At 40.6% G+C, this 17,924-nt stretch overlaps 1 protein-coding gene across 1 annotated transcript; it reads left to right on the plus strand.

Moving 5' to 3' along the window:
• The first annotated feature begins 11,078 nt into the window (after positions 1-11,078).
• On the plus strand, positions 11,079-17,923 carry scpep1 (serine carboxypeptidase 1). The gene is made up of 13 exons (XM_063471124.1): positions 11,079-11,205; positions 11,410-11,549; positions 12,667-12,756; positions 12,854-13,009; positions 13,164-13,238; positions 15,207-15,279; positions 15,481-15,518; positions 15,927-16,055; positions 16,716-16,800; positions 16,960-17,073; positions 17,189-17,326; positions 17,417-17,580; positions 17,683-17,923. The coding sequence occupies exons 1-13, from the start codon at positions 11,145-11,147 to the stop codon at positions 17,743-17,745; spliced, it is 1,326 nt and encodes a 441-aa protein (XP_063327194.1). The 5' UTR covers positions 11,079-11,144; the 3' UTR covers positions 17,746-17,923.
• The last annotated feature ends 1 nt before the right edge of the window (position 17,924 follows it).

Genomic DNA, 17,924 nt, shown 5'->3' on the forward strand with positions numbered 1-17,924 from the left:
TAAAAATAAACGTGGCATCTGGCAATAAAGAACTGTGTGTGTGTACGTGTGTGAAGTGCATCTCACAGAGTGCTAAACAAGAAGAGTTCCCAGATGGTACAGTGGACACATGTGTGACTCCTGTGATTAAAGCATCTTTCTTTCAGCTTAACGAGCTGCAGTCTGTTGGGGGGGGGAATCATCAGAAAAACAAGGATGCAAGGAGAGGAGAAAGACTAGTGAGGAATGCTGGCTCTATAATTGGAGCTGATTATTATGATTCTGTGATTAACAATGAATACACTTAATATCACTTCTCATTTTCAAAATCATGTCGTTTAGCTTTGAAATGTCTGCATTTGTGAATAAAACATTTTCTTAGTAACAACATTTGTTAAGATCCAACCATGCAAAATATGATTTTTGTCATTTTCCAGTGGTCTTAAACCTTTAATCAGGACTGTATCTTATATCTCTTCCATTTAATGTGAAAAAGCTGCATCAGTGTTTTGCTGGGATGTGTCTGCTCCTCTGGCTTTCCTGTTAGCAGTGAGTGCAACGATGTCACAGAGGTTTTAGTGCAGCATAAACTCCAGCAGATATTTTTGTCACTCTGGAGCACATTTTAGGAAAATAACAAGAAGTAAATGAAGGAAACCGACAGAAGCAGACAGGATAAGACGAGCGTCATATCTGAGACAATAACCAGGGCCGGACCGTTTCTGACACCTGCATCATTTTTATTGTGCAAAAACACGGCAGCAGAGGACGATTTGATTTTGTCTTGAATCACTACTGGAAATCACAGGACTCAGATCAACACACGTCTGCTCTCCAGAACCAGGACAACGTGCTGAGATCACGGTGGGCGACAAATGTTCATCAGCAGAACGATGAGACAGAAACACAGAAGAGCCGTTTGGAAAGGCAGGAGGTACAGTGCTAACAGGCTGCAAGAAATATAAATACAGACTCACATCTGTCTCTGTCAGTAATTATCATACAAAAGATACGACACACGTGTACAAAGAAGTGTCCAGGTTCATCCTGACCATCAACCTTTCTGACTGAAGGTCATTTCTGCCAGCAGGACTTCAGATATAAGCAGTGACGTGAGATATAAGACAATAACACTATCAGTCGTGGTCTGGCATTCCCAGAGCACAAAGCTCAGCAGGACATAAACAGTGTGGGGTCATCAACATCATCAACAGAAGGCAGAAGAGCTTTGAATGTCCTTCAAGAAGTCTGGAGAAGTGTTCCTGCAGGTCCTCACAGAGACGACAGAGAGCTGCTCAGAGAGCTCAGAGTGAGCTGAAGGATGAAGGTCAGACCATAATATTCCTCCAAAAGTGCCTTCATGGACCTGCAGCCGAAAACAGAAACCGATGCAAAGTGTTTATGCAGGTGAGAGAAGTTCACCTGAGCGGCTCTTATTCAGCGTGCATGCCGAGCGCTGAGAGACGGAGGTTGTGCTGCAGGCAGACGTTTGGACGGCGACTCAGACTTCTCTTCTAGACGTCGTCAAATATTTGTCTACGAGATGACGACGAGACAGGTACCGTCCTCCCGAGTGCCCGAAAACACAAAAACACACAAGTGAACACAGCAGCACACAAATCCACACGTCTGTGGACACGTCAGTGCCTGCAGACACTTTAGAAACGGCTGTGCTTCACTCCAACACTTTAACACTAAAGAACACTGAGGAAATGAACAAACTGACAGTTAACAATATGGAGAAATAAAAGGATCTCTCTGCTGCTGAGAAGTGTGAAATAGCTAAATGCCTTGGACACGTAATGAAAACCTGAGATATTTCATGAAAACTTAATCGTGATCACTGTAACGTTAGGAGATCTGTGGCTGAGTCAGAGCACACACGGGTTCGTGCAGATAAAGACACAATGAGGAAGGTTTCTGCAGGACAAATACATCCGATTAAGAGAGCAGCTGCTAAAAGGCCATTACAAAGCAGCAAACACATATTTGAAGCTGCTGGTGCCTCTGGAACCCCACCAACATCAAGGTGTAGGATATTTTGGACAATCTATAATCTTCTAACACAAAAACATACAGTGTTCATTGAAGTAAACACACAGAGCAGTAGCAGATTTTTTTTTAAATGTGTTTTATTTATTTTCATTTGCTGCTAACTGCCTTGTTTTCATTTGTAGTTTTTGTAGTAGGAATAACTACAAAAACTACAAATAAACAAAGTGCAGTTAACAAATGTAGTGCTCTCCACTATGTGAACCCCTCACCTGAATTTTTAGGTTTTTCAGTTCAAGCCAATGAAATAAAATCCAAAAATTCAACCCCAACAATCAAATGATCCCCTATGAGCAAGCACTCTGGCAACAGTGGAGAGGAAAAACTCCCTTTGAACAGGAAGAAACCTCTGGCAGAACCAGGCTCAGGGAGGGCGGTCTTCTGCCATGACTGGTTGGGAGGTGAGGGGCAAAATAAAATCAAACATAAAGGAGAGCACAGCATATTTATGACAGGTCGGTGGACTGTGGCTCAAGTTCAAAAGATGCTCGAATCCCGCCTGAGGTGGTATGGACACGTGATTCGAAGCGATGAGAACTCTGTAGCAAAAACGGCTATGAGGATCGACCCAGACGGTGCATGGACAAAATCAAGGAAGACATTAAGACCGTCAACGCGTCACCTGAGGACGCCTTGGATAGAACCAAATGGAGAAACCTTTGCCGAAGAGCAGACCCTGCACCAGCGGGAACAACGCCAGGATGAAGGTGGACTGTGGCTGGAAAACATCATTACTGTTTTTAAAGGGTAACTGGTCCACAATTGTCGATGGGACGTGTGCATGCAAGCACACGCAAGTGATCCCTGATAATCCCATGATAATAATCATGACCCCACAGAGCGGGACATTCGCTTCAGCCGAAAATCTTAGAGGCGACCCAGAAAGCTGCATTAAGAGTTAAGACAAATTCGCCAACAGTTATACCTACTTCAAGTAGGTTTAGACACCACGAACCAAGGGATTCTCTTTCTGTTGTCTGCTGTACATGTACCGCTGGGCGCTGAACATTTTCCACAGTTTGTCTGAGTTCTGTGATCTCTTGCCTCAATTGTGCGTTTGATTGCCTGAGTCGTGTGTTTTCCTGCCCGAGTTGTGTGTTTGCTTGCCTGAGATCTGTGATGAGTTCATCTGTTGTACGCTGCAGTGGGTCTGCCTGATCTCCGCTTCCCCGTGACATTTCTTTAAAGGTTTAAAGCTCAAAAGTGTCAAAAAAGTTAAATCTCTGAATGATTTAAAAGCTTTGTCTAAAACAGCTGGCTCTTTCTGATGTAAACTGTTAAAGGAGCTGCTCTATTTAAGGACTCGGTGGGTGTGGCAGAGATTGTGATGCGACCGTGACGTCACGATTGTTCTTTGAGAAGATCAAAGGATCAAAGGAGCGCTGTGGATCATTCTGCGCATGCTCAGATCATACCCAATGAAACGAACGGGAGAATTATTTGTAAATACTTTGCTATCTAACAAAAGTGCTTTTAGCAACAGCTGGTGGTGATTCATCGTTATCAACCCTTAAACTCCTGAATTGACTCTCTAGCTTTTCGATTGCCACTGTTGTCTATCACATATGTATTATTTGGAACCCAGCTTACCTGTAAAAACAGACAAACAGCAGGTAACAGGAACTACTCGGTGCACCAGCTCGGCACCACTAGGTTGTGTCCCACTTCAGGGTCTGCACCATTGACTGTAGAAAAGATGGACAACGCGACACCGCCTCCAAAAATGAAGCCAAAATATCCCGCTTGTGGAGGCTGCCATCTTGCAAATTTGGAGCCAGAGTCTGCGCAGTAGTGACTTGAGGTGGAGCGACTGTGTAACGCTCCCGCCCACACACCCGCTGGACGTGACCGCAAACACGCCCCCCTACACTTTTTACGTAGCCCGGCTGCTCGAGTTTTTTTTTTTTTTGCTGGTTTACCGCGACTGACGACTCCTTTAATTAAGGTAAATACAAGCATGCCACTGTTATAAAAAAAAAAGACACACAGCTTATCATCTTATAGTTCTAAAATCACTCTGTTGTTAATTCGTTAGCTAGATTAGCCGCTAGCATACGCACTGTGTTGGAGGCTTGTTGCTAGCTAGTTAGCGATGCTACACACCTAATACTCTAATAGCCTGTGTTATTGAAGGATTCAGCACTTGTTTTTTTTTTATCCATTTTTAGACAGCGATGAGATCAGCTGCACACTCCACAGAGGCCCAGAGTTACTGTTAATATCAAAAATATAATGCTGTCCTTTGAGATTTTAACATAAGACTGTGAGTGTAATGGATCTAAAACTGTTTAAATCTTCAGAGCCCTCTACATCCTGGTAACATGGAAACTTTAAAAACAGCAGAACGTTTCAGTAGTGTAGTCTAATTTGTTCTTTTCATTTAATAATAGAGTCCATATTATATCAACAGCTACATTCACCCTGGAGAGAAACTAGTGAGGGAGACCATCAGGACCAAGCTGGGTTTCCTGGGTCCAGAGGTTTGGAGAAACTTCTTCCTTTTCTTTTTATCACAGCTGTCCTGTGCCAGATGTTCTGTTGACCCACTGAGAGAGGCATCATTTAAGAAACACCAGGAACACTCAATCTCATCGCATTGATCAAGCAGGACTCATGATCTTCACCAGCAGTTCCCTCACAGGGAAATCTTCAGCACTCCTCTGTAGGCCCGATCCAGGAGATGGATAAACCCAGCATTTCATCAACACTGTGATGGAGACCTTTGGTTTGTGTAATGTTATAAATACTCGGATACTCCCCAGAGGCTCCAAACTTTTACATAAAGATATTATATTCAGTCCTGTAAGTTATATATTTAAAAATATATGATCCTCTCTGGTTACTCTGGTATGAATAACTCTGAATCACTTTATGGTAAATAACACACTATCTGCAAAAAACTGTGAAAGAATTCCAGATGACAAGTTTGTAGTTCAACATACAAGTGACGACCTTTGACCTTCATCAGGTTTTATTTAATTGTGTTAGAGAAAATCTCATATGCTCTTCATGCAGCTGAGTACATCAAGTGTTTAAAACAGAAGCTGTGCAGGTCTGAGATCAGCAGCTTTGTGAAACACCAAACTGAGGTCCTGTTAATGCTGATATATAGTGACACAGTTACATGAGTGATTAATCCTTTTGTTTTTTTGTCTTTAACTTTATCAATAAAGCTGCAGCTTTCACTACAGCACGTGTGGTACTTTAACCTTTGCACTGTTTTCATCAGCTAATTTTGCAGTTAACATGTGAACATGTTGGATGATCTGTCTGCTGTCACTGGGTGGTGCTGAGGTCTGAATCTGAGGGCAGCTCCTGTAATCACAAAGAGAACAGAACCATCACAAACTCAAGTATACATTTTATCCCTCAAAATTGAAATAAAGCTGATTCTTCTGTCCTCACACACTCAGGATCTGAAGTTCTTCTCTTACATTTTTTTCAGTATTACAGTACACTACAGTACTTTAATCCATAGTTCCTGATTAATGAGGAGTTACTGAAGTACACGCTTTTAAAAACGATGTTACTGTTTTTACAGATGTGGCAAGAGACTAAAAACATGCTGTTGTTTGCACATATTTAATATTCAGCTCTGCACAGGAGCTGCAGCAGGGTGCAGCCTGTTGCTTTTACAGTATAATACTTGTAATAAAAGTACAGTAACAGTAATTAGTGACTGAGTAGCCCGGGGCGTTTCTCTTGATTTCTTTAGTAAATTCATTCACCTGCACAGATTAGCTAAACGAACCCTGACAACCGAGTGCTCATTTTAGCTAGCTAGGTCTCAGGAGCTAGCTAAGGACGGTAGTTACGGATTAGCTTACAAACATATTTAACTTACCGAAAAAGTGCAGCGGGGCCTCGGGTCCTTCTGTCGGGTAGTCCAGTTTACTGAAGAACACCTCAGGCTGTCAGGTTAAAACTCTGGCTGTATCCCAATTCAGGGTGTGCACGCTTGAACTACGCACACTACGCGTACTACGTACGGTGCGTACTATAAGTACGGGAAGTGCGGAAGTGAGAGGCTTGTGAAATGGGACGGTCTAGCCTTCGTCGCGCTGTTCAGGTTGCCTAGCAACCATGATACTAACCGCGAGAAACGTGTCATACAGCAGTGTGTGACAGAAATGAAGGAGAAAAATGTTTTGTTGGTCCTTCATTTTTGTCATGACATCACTTTGATTAGTTGAGTATCTGAGGCTGAGACCACGGGACTGTAAAACATGATAGTTGGGCTTCATTTCTGTACTGAACAGTCATTTCAAGATTAGTTAGTAAATAACAATCAGCTAATGTTGTTCATGAGACTAAAATCATCTCATATATATATACATATACATATATATACATATATATATACATACATATATATACATATATATATACATATATATACATATATACATATATATATACATATATATACATATATACATATATATATATATATATATATATATACACATATATATATATATATATATATATATATATATATATATATATATATATACACATTACAGGATATATTACAGCAGTGAGCTTGAACTCTGAGTCAAAGATTTAAGTTGCAGTTATTTATATTTCCTATCACCTTAAATCTTCACTCAAAGACAAGTATCTTTGACAGTGTATATATAGATGTATTATACATAAGAGACAAATATTGTTCGTCTAATATGTTGGCATTATTACATTTGGCTCAATGCTTACATATATGTGTAAAAAGGAAAATGTACGAGCTGTGAAAACTGTTTCTGATAGAATGAAGAGTAGACTGATATATTAAATATTCCTTTATTGGGTGAGAAAATCAGACCATGTCATAACTGCTTTAAGTCATACAGAATAGATATCAGAGCCTTAAACAGGCTGACTTCTGCTAAATGGGTCAAACTGGGCAGAAAGTAAACAAACACATAACATCCTTATAGAATATGATGTAACACTATAGATCAACTTACCTCAGAATATTATCAGAATATATAAAGCAGGTTTAATGCATCATACTGTGTTTGTTGCAATGTGATGCAACAAACACAGCAGTGCTACTAATCCAAAATACTCAAAGCTTCATAGAACTGAAACAAACATTTATTTTTAGCTCCATTCTGCTGCTGATACATACTTTAGGTTTCTGAACATTAAACTTGTTGCTGCCTTTCATAGTGTGTAACTTGAAGGCCCTGAGTACTTTCTCCCACACTGAAAACACTGGGATGATAACATTATTTGAACATTACCTAATAAGACTGATTCAGGACAGACAATTAGTTATGTTAAACTTTTCTAGCAGTCCTTCACAAACAGGGAACTGTCTGTCTATTCTCTCCATCTGTCAGCTGCTGCTGGCTCTTCCTCCGCCTCTTCCTCACACACTGCTGAGTTTGTCCTGGTGGATCATCAGGGGTGCAAAGCCTCACAGATGATGTGCAGCAGTGGGTCCCTCAGTCTGTCCTCACTCTGGACACTTGCAGTTGTCACACATGGAAATCAAATGTGTGATAAGCTGCAGGATTCAAACACAAGTGTAACTTATAAATACATGTTCATACTTTTATTCCACAATCAGAGAGAAAGAAAAAGAGAGAGAGTGCAGGACAGACAGACAGGTGACAGTCTCAGGTGTATACACTGCTACAGAACAGCACAAGAGAAGGAGGATTTAGTGTTTGTGTTGTTACGAGTGCTAAACAAGAAGAGTTCCCAGATGGTCCAGTGGACACATGTGTGACTCCTGTGATTAAAGCATCTTTCTTTCAGCTTAACGAGTGAACCGTCAGCTCGTTCAAACACACGTTAAAGTCCGTTTGGCTCGACACCACCGAACAGAGGCAGCAATATAACATAGCTAACATTAACAATGCAGTGAATCCTGCTTGTGCCGTGATATTCAGGACTGCAAACCGAGCAGCATCACTGACTTTCAGCTCGTTGTGTTTGTGGATATATGACTGACTTTAATTATCCATAAAATCATCACATCTCTGTAGGATTAAGGTTGACTATATATATATATAGGAGTAAAGGCTTTAAAACCAAGTGAAAGTGCAAACATCACTAATGTCACATAACTTTGCCGACATGTGGCCAACAATGTTCCCTCTAATTTTTCACGTGTCTGAGCGAACACACAAGCGCCCTGAGCGATCCCTTGGACCACTGTGAGCGACATCAGACGTGTGCAATGTGGTCACGCCAGCATTGAATCCATCCAAGTTACATGGTTTATTAAGATAATCAAATTACAGCATTTACATTTATGTTAGACTACTTTTAATTAACTGCTTTAGCCCACTTACAATGAAAATGTAAAAAAAAAAATCTTGTTCATGACCTGTGTAGTATGTTAACACTATTGGAAGTAAAAATAACTTGAACTCCAATTTTGAAAACACAACTTTCTTTCTTTTTTAAAAAAAGCTCTGACTTGCATTATGAGTCTGTGGTCTGGGAGAGAGTATGTAGCTCTCTGTCTGCAAAATACAGTATATAATGACCAATGCTGGGCAATTAATTATATAGTTACTTCTTTAAAAAAGTAACTCAGTTTGGCAAACAACAAAGTTTTTTTGCAGCTATTTTTTTTAATGCAGCCAAGGCGTTTTTAAATATACATTTCAAACTATTTACAGAACAATCAGCTGTTCTGCATCAAATCTGATGCCACACAAATTATTTGTGCCACTCCAAAAAATAATTTCTGTCCACTATGAGATAAAGGAGAACAACAGCCTGATACCTGCAGGCCTGACAACAGGAGATGTATCACTGCTGTAACACCTGTAACATTCAGCAGTCGCCTCATTGTTCTGACACACACAACAAAACTGTTGACTACACTACACACTAACTACACAGGATTGGCGCTAAACTTCTCAAATCTCTCACATCTCAAAGCACCGCCATCACTCCTAAAACTTCTCCCAGTTTTGTAACAACTAGATGTCACGTTGCCATATCATTTTTTGATTGGTCGACATGGTACTTTTTTGGACGAATAGGAAAGGTGGGTGGAGTTTGTTTTTGCTCACAGGCTTTCGAGCCTTTTTCCTTATAAAACGCCGTTTTTACCGTTTCTTCCCGCAGTAAATTTAAACAACGATAGTATTCAGGAAGAAAACCAAACATTGCAAATATTTTTATCATAACTCTGGTTTTACGTGGCCTATCAACACAATTTAAAAACTGGTATAAAGTCCACACTTTTTCCGTAATTGTTCCGTCTGTCCTGCTCACATCTCCAATGGTTGTACACGTTGTCATTAACGTGGCTTCACTCCACATCAGCCACGCCGCTTTGCTCGCTAAAACACCGGTGTCGGCACATAAGGACGCTGTCATAGCCTGTCAACAACGTTGATTAGCTGCGTATATACGAATGTGAATCGCATCATTGGCTGGACTATGGGATAAGGTGGAATCGTTCTAATCCCATACGGGAGCAGCCAGTCACTTACTGACTAACACTGCAAAACAGAATTGTTAAAGTATTAATTTTAATTTCAAATCAGGTTAGATTTTTTTTTGTGCGCAACACAGATTTTCTGTGCGCAGAGACCGTGCCAGCAGTGCGCAATTGCGCACGTGCGCAGCTTAGAGGGAACATTGGTGGCCAACAGTAATGTTTTCATGTTCTTCATTATTAAACATTCGCACATAAATAAGTGACTTACTTACTTTTGCCAGTTCACTCTTCGGCCGCTCCCTTCTGCCGTATTTTGCGGCAAAATTATCCACACCCACCGCTGCGCTATGAATTGTGGGATATATGGGACCACGAAGCGTGCACCGGACCACGCTTGATATTTGGGGAAATCGACGGGGCATTTGGAGTATGCATTTGAAGTACACTTTGAATTGGGACAGCCGTCGTCGCGTGGCGGTGACGTATTCGCACTTGAAATGCGTACTTCAAGCGTGCATACCCTGAATTGGGACACAGCCAGCCACTCGGTCGTGTTTTCGTAGCGTAAGCGCTGGCCCTCCTCTCACAGCCTACGCTCTATCTGCTATTCCTGAACAGAGATACGCAAGTTTCTCCGTGACTGCAGCTGCCAGTCAAAGCTGCTATGATGACGTTTCACCGTCACACTGTGCGCCACGTTTTTTTTCGGTGAAATGAATTTCTACTATACTGTTACTGTTATTTGTACTCTCTGCAGTGTTTAAATGCTTACATATACACACACACAGTTACTGTCCCTCCACACATACGACTCGGTTCTGCTTCTACGCCCCATCTTTGTTTACTCTTTCCCATCGAGGCTTCTAGACTTCTGATTGGCCAACATTTCTACACGTTTAGGAATATATCAGCACCTGTTGCTTTGGCATGCTCCTAGCAGCGTTTTCCTTCATTTCTGCATTTACATGTGGACGGGATTATTTTTTAAAACGAAAACGGAAAATCTCTGTTTTCAAAAATACCCGTGTACATGTGGACGTAGCCTCAGAAGCACGTAAAAACTTCAAAACATGTACAAAAGACAACAGAAGTGCTCCAGAATGCTAGGCGCAGTGTTGAGCTTTTGTTACCTAGAGGCTACACAAGCCAGCAAGTACCAACGACCGGTGTGTGGTAGTAAGAGGTAAATGAACTTTTTTTTTTTAATTATTTGAATATATACTATGAGTGCTTGTGTATAAATACACAAACAATACACATATGCTTTCAATTGTGTAATTTAAGTGATCTAGGTAGCTCTGTTTTGGAAGTTCAGTTAACGCTAGAAATGTGTTTTAGAGTTTGTACGTGTTTTGTTTCTAGGGGCCACTGTATATATTTATATATAAACATATATAAATAAAACCACTTTTTTTACATTAGTAATTCCTTTTGTGCATAATTTTATATTATTGTAATAATAAATTAATTAAAGCAACAAAACAACCTGAAGATCCGGTTCGGAGTCGAAAGAGGCGACTCTTTTTAGTGAGTCCAGCCGAAAGAGCCGGTTCTCTAAAAAGAGCTGGAAATCCCATCACTGACTTTACTTTGTGACGCAATATAAAAAAAAATGTGTCGGTCAGCTGACCACGGGTTTAGTCATGTGACTTCTCGTTGCAGTTGAAATTATGCGGAGCCTTTGCAGCTAGACACTTTAACGATGGGTTCCTTCCGAGTAGACTTTACTTTGTGTTTCTTACTCAGCGTTGTGCTGTCTAAAGGTAAGATATCCGCACTGTGGACGAGGCTCTTACAGACTTCTTCTCGGCTTTTTTTTACCTCCCACTGTGACTTCAAAACGAAAGTAACGTTTTGATCGCTCATCACAGACTGGTTTATTGTTTCTAGTAGAATGACGATGTAACACTGTCACACTGTAACCGAACACCAAGTTAACAGAGTGGATGTGATTGAATTCTGCGCAGGGCTCCCCTCTGCTCTGGCGAGCAAAGAAGCCTGGAAGTATGTGGAGGTGAGAGACGGGGCCCACATGTTTTGGTGGCTCTATTATGCTGACAGTGTACATGCCCAGTACAAGGACCTACCTCTGGTCATGTGGCTGCAGGTAGGACTTCATGATTTTTGTTTTCCACCTTAACTGGGCTTCTAGTGATGTCAGCATTTCAATCAAACTCCCTACTCGTCCCATTTACGAACATTTTACGCGTGTTTAGTCGTTTAGTATCAGTACCATTACGTTTAGACCAAATAAATTGTCAGTGAGATTTTCTTTTTATACGAATAAACAAATAGCCTAAATAGGAATTTAAACTGTGAATTCCTAACTTTGCCTGCAACTTCCCCCTAATTGTCAACCACGACCTTATGCTGACAGTTTAAAAAGTTATTTTTCATTTAGGCAGTAGGCTGTCTACAGTCTGCACTTACAATACCTGCACTGTCTGTAGAGTCTCATATGTTTTTGTAGTTCATTCAAGTTAAAGCATGCAGAAGTTTTTTGTACTGGACACAGAGAGTGATCCATCCCCAGACACTCAAGCGTTCAACTATTAGTTGGAGTAAGACTGGAAAGTGGGGGTCAGTCTTGTCTGTATGTTTCTGAGGGGGAACAAAAGTCCACAAAACTAATAATGCTTCAAGTAATTTATGTCTTATTTAGTGATTCTCATCCCATATCAACTGTCTGTCTTACCCGTTGTATTAAATACTGATTGAATAGTTAATAAAGTCGACAGGAAGTTAAGAAATCCCCTGAAGCTGTTCGCTGAGCATCATTAATCACTTAACAATCAGGTCTGTGACAAATCGAGCACATGCGTGGTTGCATTCTCAAACATGTGCAGCATCATGCTACCATTCCATCTTCCTGTACAGTGATGTCTGCAGGAAGTTGTGATGTTCAGAGATTGTGTCCCCGTCTGATCAAATGATCAGGCCTTTGGTTAAAAATGGAATGGGGCTTAGACTGAGAGGTGGTAAGAGTGAATAATGGCAGTGTTGTTTTTACTTCTAACTACAAAAGAGGAACAATTCTGGTCTAATTTTAAACTTTCCATCTTATGACCTTGTATTGCATTATTTTTCTGATCCCACCCCCTGCCACCAAAAACAAACAAACAGTAATAGAGACGTGTGCTTTAATGGCTCATTTAATACGAATGTGGCTTGTGTTGAGTTAAATGGCAAATATAACAATGTTTACCTGTGTGTGTGTGTTTTAGGGTGGCCCAGGAGGATCTGGAACTGGTTTTGGCAACTTTGAGGAAATTGGACCTTTGAACAGAGATCTAGAGCCCAGAAAAACAAGCTGGGTAAAGATTTATTGTAACTGAAGAGTGCTTCAAAGAAAGTATAAATGAATAAAAATGCAGATTAGCATGCTGATGTGTGTGTGTGTGTCACCTTTAGGTCCAGGCAGCCAATTTGTTATTTGTAGATAACCCTGTGGGCACTGGCTTTAGCTACACAGACAGGCCAGATGCCTATGCTATCAATGTGTCCACTGTAGCCTCAGACATGCTGGTGCTGCTCAAACACTTCTTCTCAGAAAAGCCTGAGTTCCAGGTATGTCCATTATTGCATTTTCTATTATTATTATTATTATTATTTTGCCTGTTTGTCAGAAAGATGGGCTCATCAAACGTTGTCTAAACACTAAAGTGACTCCAAAACACATCAGTATTAAAGGACCTAAAGTGTACTGTTCTGTTCTTTTCAGAGCATCCCCTTCTACATTTTCTCTGAGTCATATGGAGGGAAGATGGCAGCTGCTATCTCCTTGGAGCTCAGCAAGGTGATGTGACTTATTTTGGGATCTTTCTGTTGTTCTTGGCACAGCATTCAGTTCAGTGTGAGCTCCCTGCTATTGGAAAGTCCCAGTAATAAAGATGTCATGTGATAGAAAAGGGAAGTAGAGACAACGTGACGTTTAAAGAAACAGCTTGTAAAGCCTATTCTTCTGGAGAATTAAGCAATAACTTTTATTGTAGTTTGTTTTATTTTTTTAGCTGGTCACATTTTTTTTATTTTATTTTATGAGAGAGAGATATTTAGAGCTGTTAATGATTTATATTCTGTTTCAAGCACATTGATTGAATTAAGTAACATGAAATGTGCTTCATAAATATAGCTGACATTAGCAATGTTAAATTGATGGGTATGCTGTATGAAATCAGATTATGATGGCCGTTTGTACCACCAGTCAAAAGTTTGGACACACCTTTTCATTTAATGTTTTTTTTTTTTTCATGACTGTTTACATTGTAGATTCTCCCTGAAGGCATCAAAACTATGAATGAACACATATGGAATTATGTAGTAAACAACTCAAAGGATGTTTTATATTTTAGATTCTTCCAAATATCCACCCTTTGCTTTGATTACTGCTTTGCACACTCTTTGCATTCTCTCGATAAGCTTCATGAGGTCGTCACCTAAAATGGTTTTCCAACAGTCTTGAAGGAGTTCCCAGAGATCCTGAGCACTTGTTGGTCCTTTTGCCTTCACTCTGCGGTCCATCTCATCCCAAACTATCTCCATTGGGTTTAGGTCAGGTGACTGTGGAGGCCAGGCCTCCATCACTCTCTTTCTTGGTCAAACAGTCCTTACACAGCCTGGAGGTGTGTTTGGGATCATTGTCCTGTTGAAGAATAAATGATGGTCCAATGAAACACAAACCTGATGAGATGGCATGCTGCTGCAGGATGCTGTGGTAGCCGTGCTGATTCAGTGTGCCTTCAATTTTGAATAAACCCCCAACTGTGTCACCAGCAAAGCACCCCCACACCATCACACCTCCTCCTCCATGCTTAACAGTGGGAACCATGCATGCAGAGACCACCTTTTCTGCGTCGCACAAAGACACATAGGGTGGAACCAGAGATCTCTAATTTGGACTCATCAGACCAAAGCACAGATTTCCACTGGTCTAATGTCCGTTCCTTGTGTTTCTCGGCCCAAACAAATCTCTTCTGCTTGTTGCTTTTCCTTAGTTGTGTTTTCTTAGCAGCTATTTGACCATAAAGGCCTGATTCATGCAGTGTCCTCTGAACAGTTGATGTAGAGATGAGTCTGCTACTGGAACTCTGTGTGACATTTATCTGGGCTCTAATCTGAGGTGCTGTTAACTTGAGATTTCTGAGGCTGGTGACTCGGATGAATTTATCCTGAGCAGCAGAGGTGATTCTTGGTCTTCCTTTCCTGGGGCGTCCTCATGTGAGCCAGTTTCATTAAGGCACTTGATGGTTTTGCGACTGCACTTGGGGACACATTCAAAGTTAGCAATGTTCTGGACTGACTGACCTTCAGTTCTTAAAGTAATGATGGGCTGTTGTTTCTCTTTACTTAGCTGATTGGTTCTCGCACTAATATGAATTCTAGCAGTTATCAAATGGGGCTGTCAGCTGTGTACTAACATGACTTCTGTCCAACACAACTGATGGTCTCAACCCCAATAAGAAGGCACAAAATTCCACAAATGAACCCTGACAGGCACACCTGTGACGTGAAACCATTTCAGGTGACTACATCATGGAGCTCATTGAGAGAAGGCCGAGGGTTTGCAGCCCTGTCAACAAAGCAAAGGGGTGGCTACTTTGAAGAATCTGAAATATAAAACATATTTATTTATCAATATTTTTCTTTCCTACATCATTCCATGTATCTTGCTTCATATATTTGATGTCGTCAGTATGTATCTACAATGTAGAAATTAGTAAAAAATGAATAAAACCATTCGTTTGTGTCTCTCATCTGTTTATAGGCCATAACCCAAGGGACAGTCAAATGCAACTTCTCTGGTGTGGCACTTGGAGACTCATGGATTTCACCACTGGGTCAGTATCAGATATTAAGTATCAACACCATGTGCCAAGAAAGACTTCATTTTAACCATAGGATGAGAACAAATGGCAGGTTTTTGCTGTTGGGGTTAAAAGCTGAGAATTCTTTTATGTAAAACTTCAAGCAAGGCTGAGTGAATTTCTGTTAATACAGTGGGAGTGTTTATCTTGAATACACTTTTGTTTCATCCACAGACTCTGTTATGACATGGGGACCATATCTCTACACCACTGTAAGTAACACACCATAGACTGCATATATGAACCTGTCTTGATGTCACCAGTTGGTACAATCCTGCATTTTCACCATTGCGATCTTGGCGTTTTAAAACTGTGATGAGTGAAACATGGATCTGACTGAAAAACGTTGCGAGCTCATTGGCTACCACTTATCATTGGGTTCTTTTTCCTTTAGCATAATCTGGTTTATCCTCCTTTCTGTCTCTAATAGTGATCATAACTTACTAAATGAAAACCATTTTGAATTCACTATCTAATCTCAACAGTGTCATCATTTAGAAAAAACGATGACACTGTTGAGATTATGAAGCTACGATGATCTTTCATATACAGTGTATGTAACACACAGGTAAGAGTCTTTTTGTCCATTGTGTTGAGCTTCTATATGATTCTGTGTGCAGTCCCTCCTGGATGATTACGGCCTGGCAGATGTCAGTAAGGCAGCAGAGGCAGTGAAGCAAGCCGTGGAGCAGGGCCAGTTTCTTAAAGCGACTGAGCTGTGGTCTATGACTGAGTCTGCTGTAGAGCGGGTTTGTACAACACTACATAATTTGGAGAAAATGCTTGCTGGATATTTAATGTATTGTCTAATCTTAAATTGCTTTATGGAAGTGGTGTTCCATCGGGGCAATCAGGGCAAGCAGTGCTTGTCTAGTAAAATCTACCAACAGAGATTAATTTAAACATACAAAAGAGAAAGCATCTCTCCTTTCATCTCAAACAACCTTGTCGTAAAACTTCTCACTTGTTTGCATTTGTGGCCATAGTTGGTTCATGGCTCTGGAAGCAGAATTAACTCCGCTTGACTCCATTCTTTGGAATCTGCACCTGCCAATGTTTTCGAGGGCAAATCTGTGTCCCAATAAAAATGGCTTCAGCCTGTCAAGCTGAGAAGTCATGTTTGCATATTTACATCATAAACTTCTACTCTCTGACTGATAGTGGAAACTGATATGACCTCTTCAATAGTGTTATAGTGTGTATGGAATCGCTGTTGCTTTTATTCTGTTATACATGCATAACCTGTTTAACTGAGATGACTATTAGTACAACTATATATTAATATGGTCACCTTTGGCTAGGAGCATACACACTGAAGATATGTTATATTTTTGTGTAAACAAAATGTTAATAAAGTAGTTTTAGCCATATTTATGTATTGTTTTGTCTTATTTTTGGTTTTCCTTAAGAATACCAATGGAGTCAACTTCTACAACATCCTAACTCAGAGTTCAGATGACAAGCTCACCTCTTCTGCAGGGCTGGACTTTATCAGTAAGACTCTGATCTAAATGATTCCATCTAGTCAGTAAACTAGACCACATGGGTTTGGTGATTTTAAAATAAACCTGTCCTACTTAAGTCTAAATGTAAAGTTTTAAAAACAAATTTCTTCGATGACTATCTACTGAGGCTCTTCCTACTTTATACCAGGTCTGCAGAAACATCGTCACATTCGCCCCCTCCACAGCCAGTCCCTGAGTCAGCTGATGAATGGACCAATAAGGAAGAAGCTGGGTATCATTCCTGACAATGTCACATGGGGAGGTACGATTTCTTGAAGTGAAAGATCAAGGAACTGTTTGTCCTTTCATTTTAGATGCTTGAAAATACTAAACATCATAAAACCTTGTTCCCTCTCCTGTTTTTGCTGTGACCTCAGGTCAGGCTGATGAGGTCTTCACTAACATGGCAGGAGACTTTATGAAGCCAGTGGTGGACATAGTTGACCAGCTGCTGGCTGCTGGAGTTAAAGTCACAGTCTACAATGGACAGCTTGATCTCATCGTGGACACTATGGGTTAGTTACTCAGTAAATTATGAAGATGGGTGACGCACCAAGTATATGTCCCTGTTGAGTCTAATCACCTGGATCTTTGTCTTCTCACAGGTCAGGAGCTGTGGGTGAAGCAGCTAAAGTGGGAGGGGATTCGTAATTTTAACGAGCTTAAGTGGACTCCCCTCGATGATCCTGCCACCCCGGGCGTTACTGGAGCTTTCTGCAAGACTTTTAAGAACTTTGCCTTTTATTGGATTCTCAAAGCTGGTCACATGGTAAGCTAGAATGAGTCAGTTGATGAAATGTAGATAAATAGAACCTAATTTCTTTTTATTAATATTTAACATAAAATGTCATCTTTTTGTCTGTCCTCACAGATTCCTTCAGATCAGGGACCTATGGCCTTGCAGATGCTGAAGATGATCACCCAGCAGGCCTGAACACCTTTCTCTGATCCAAGCTGGAAGTGCACTGACAATCATAATGATCACGTTACCTTTTTTAAAAAAATATATAAATTTCACTCCGTGCTAAACCAAACTCCAAAGTGCAGTTGATTACAATACTGTGTAATATTTTAACCCAATAAAAAGCAATAAAGACACGTTTGTTTCATAAA

The sequence above is a fragment of the Pelmatolapia mariae genome, linkage group LG4 (genome assembly GCF_036321145.2).
Source record: "Pelmatolapia mariae isolate MD_Pm_ZW linkage group LG4, Pm_UMD_F_2, whole genome shotgun sequence".
NCBI classification, from domain to species: domain Eukaryota; kingdom Metazoa; phylum Chordata; class Actinopteri; order Cichliformes; family Cichlidae; genus Pelmatolapia; species Pelmatolapia mariae.

Excerpts from the sequence above, each read along its gene's own strand:
- scpep1 (XM_063471124.1), top strand. The coding sequence starts at position 11,145 with ATGGGTTCCTTCCGAGTAGACTTTACTTTGTGTTTCTTACTCAGCGTT. Across the intron at positions 11,550-12,666 it reads CTCTGGTCATGTGGCTGCAG|GGTGGCCCAGGAGGATCTGG; the intron begins GTAGGACTTCAT and ends TGTGTGTTTTAG. Across the intron at positions 12,757-12,853 it reads AGCCCAGAAAAACAAGCTGG|GTCCAGGCAGCCAATTTGTT; the intron begins GTAAAGATTTAT and ends TGTCACCTTTAG.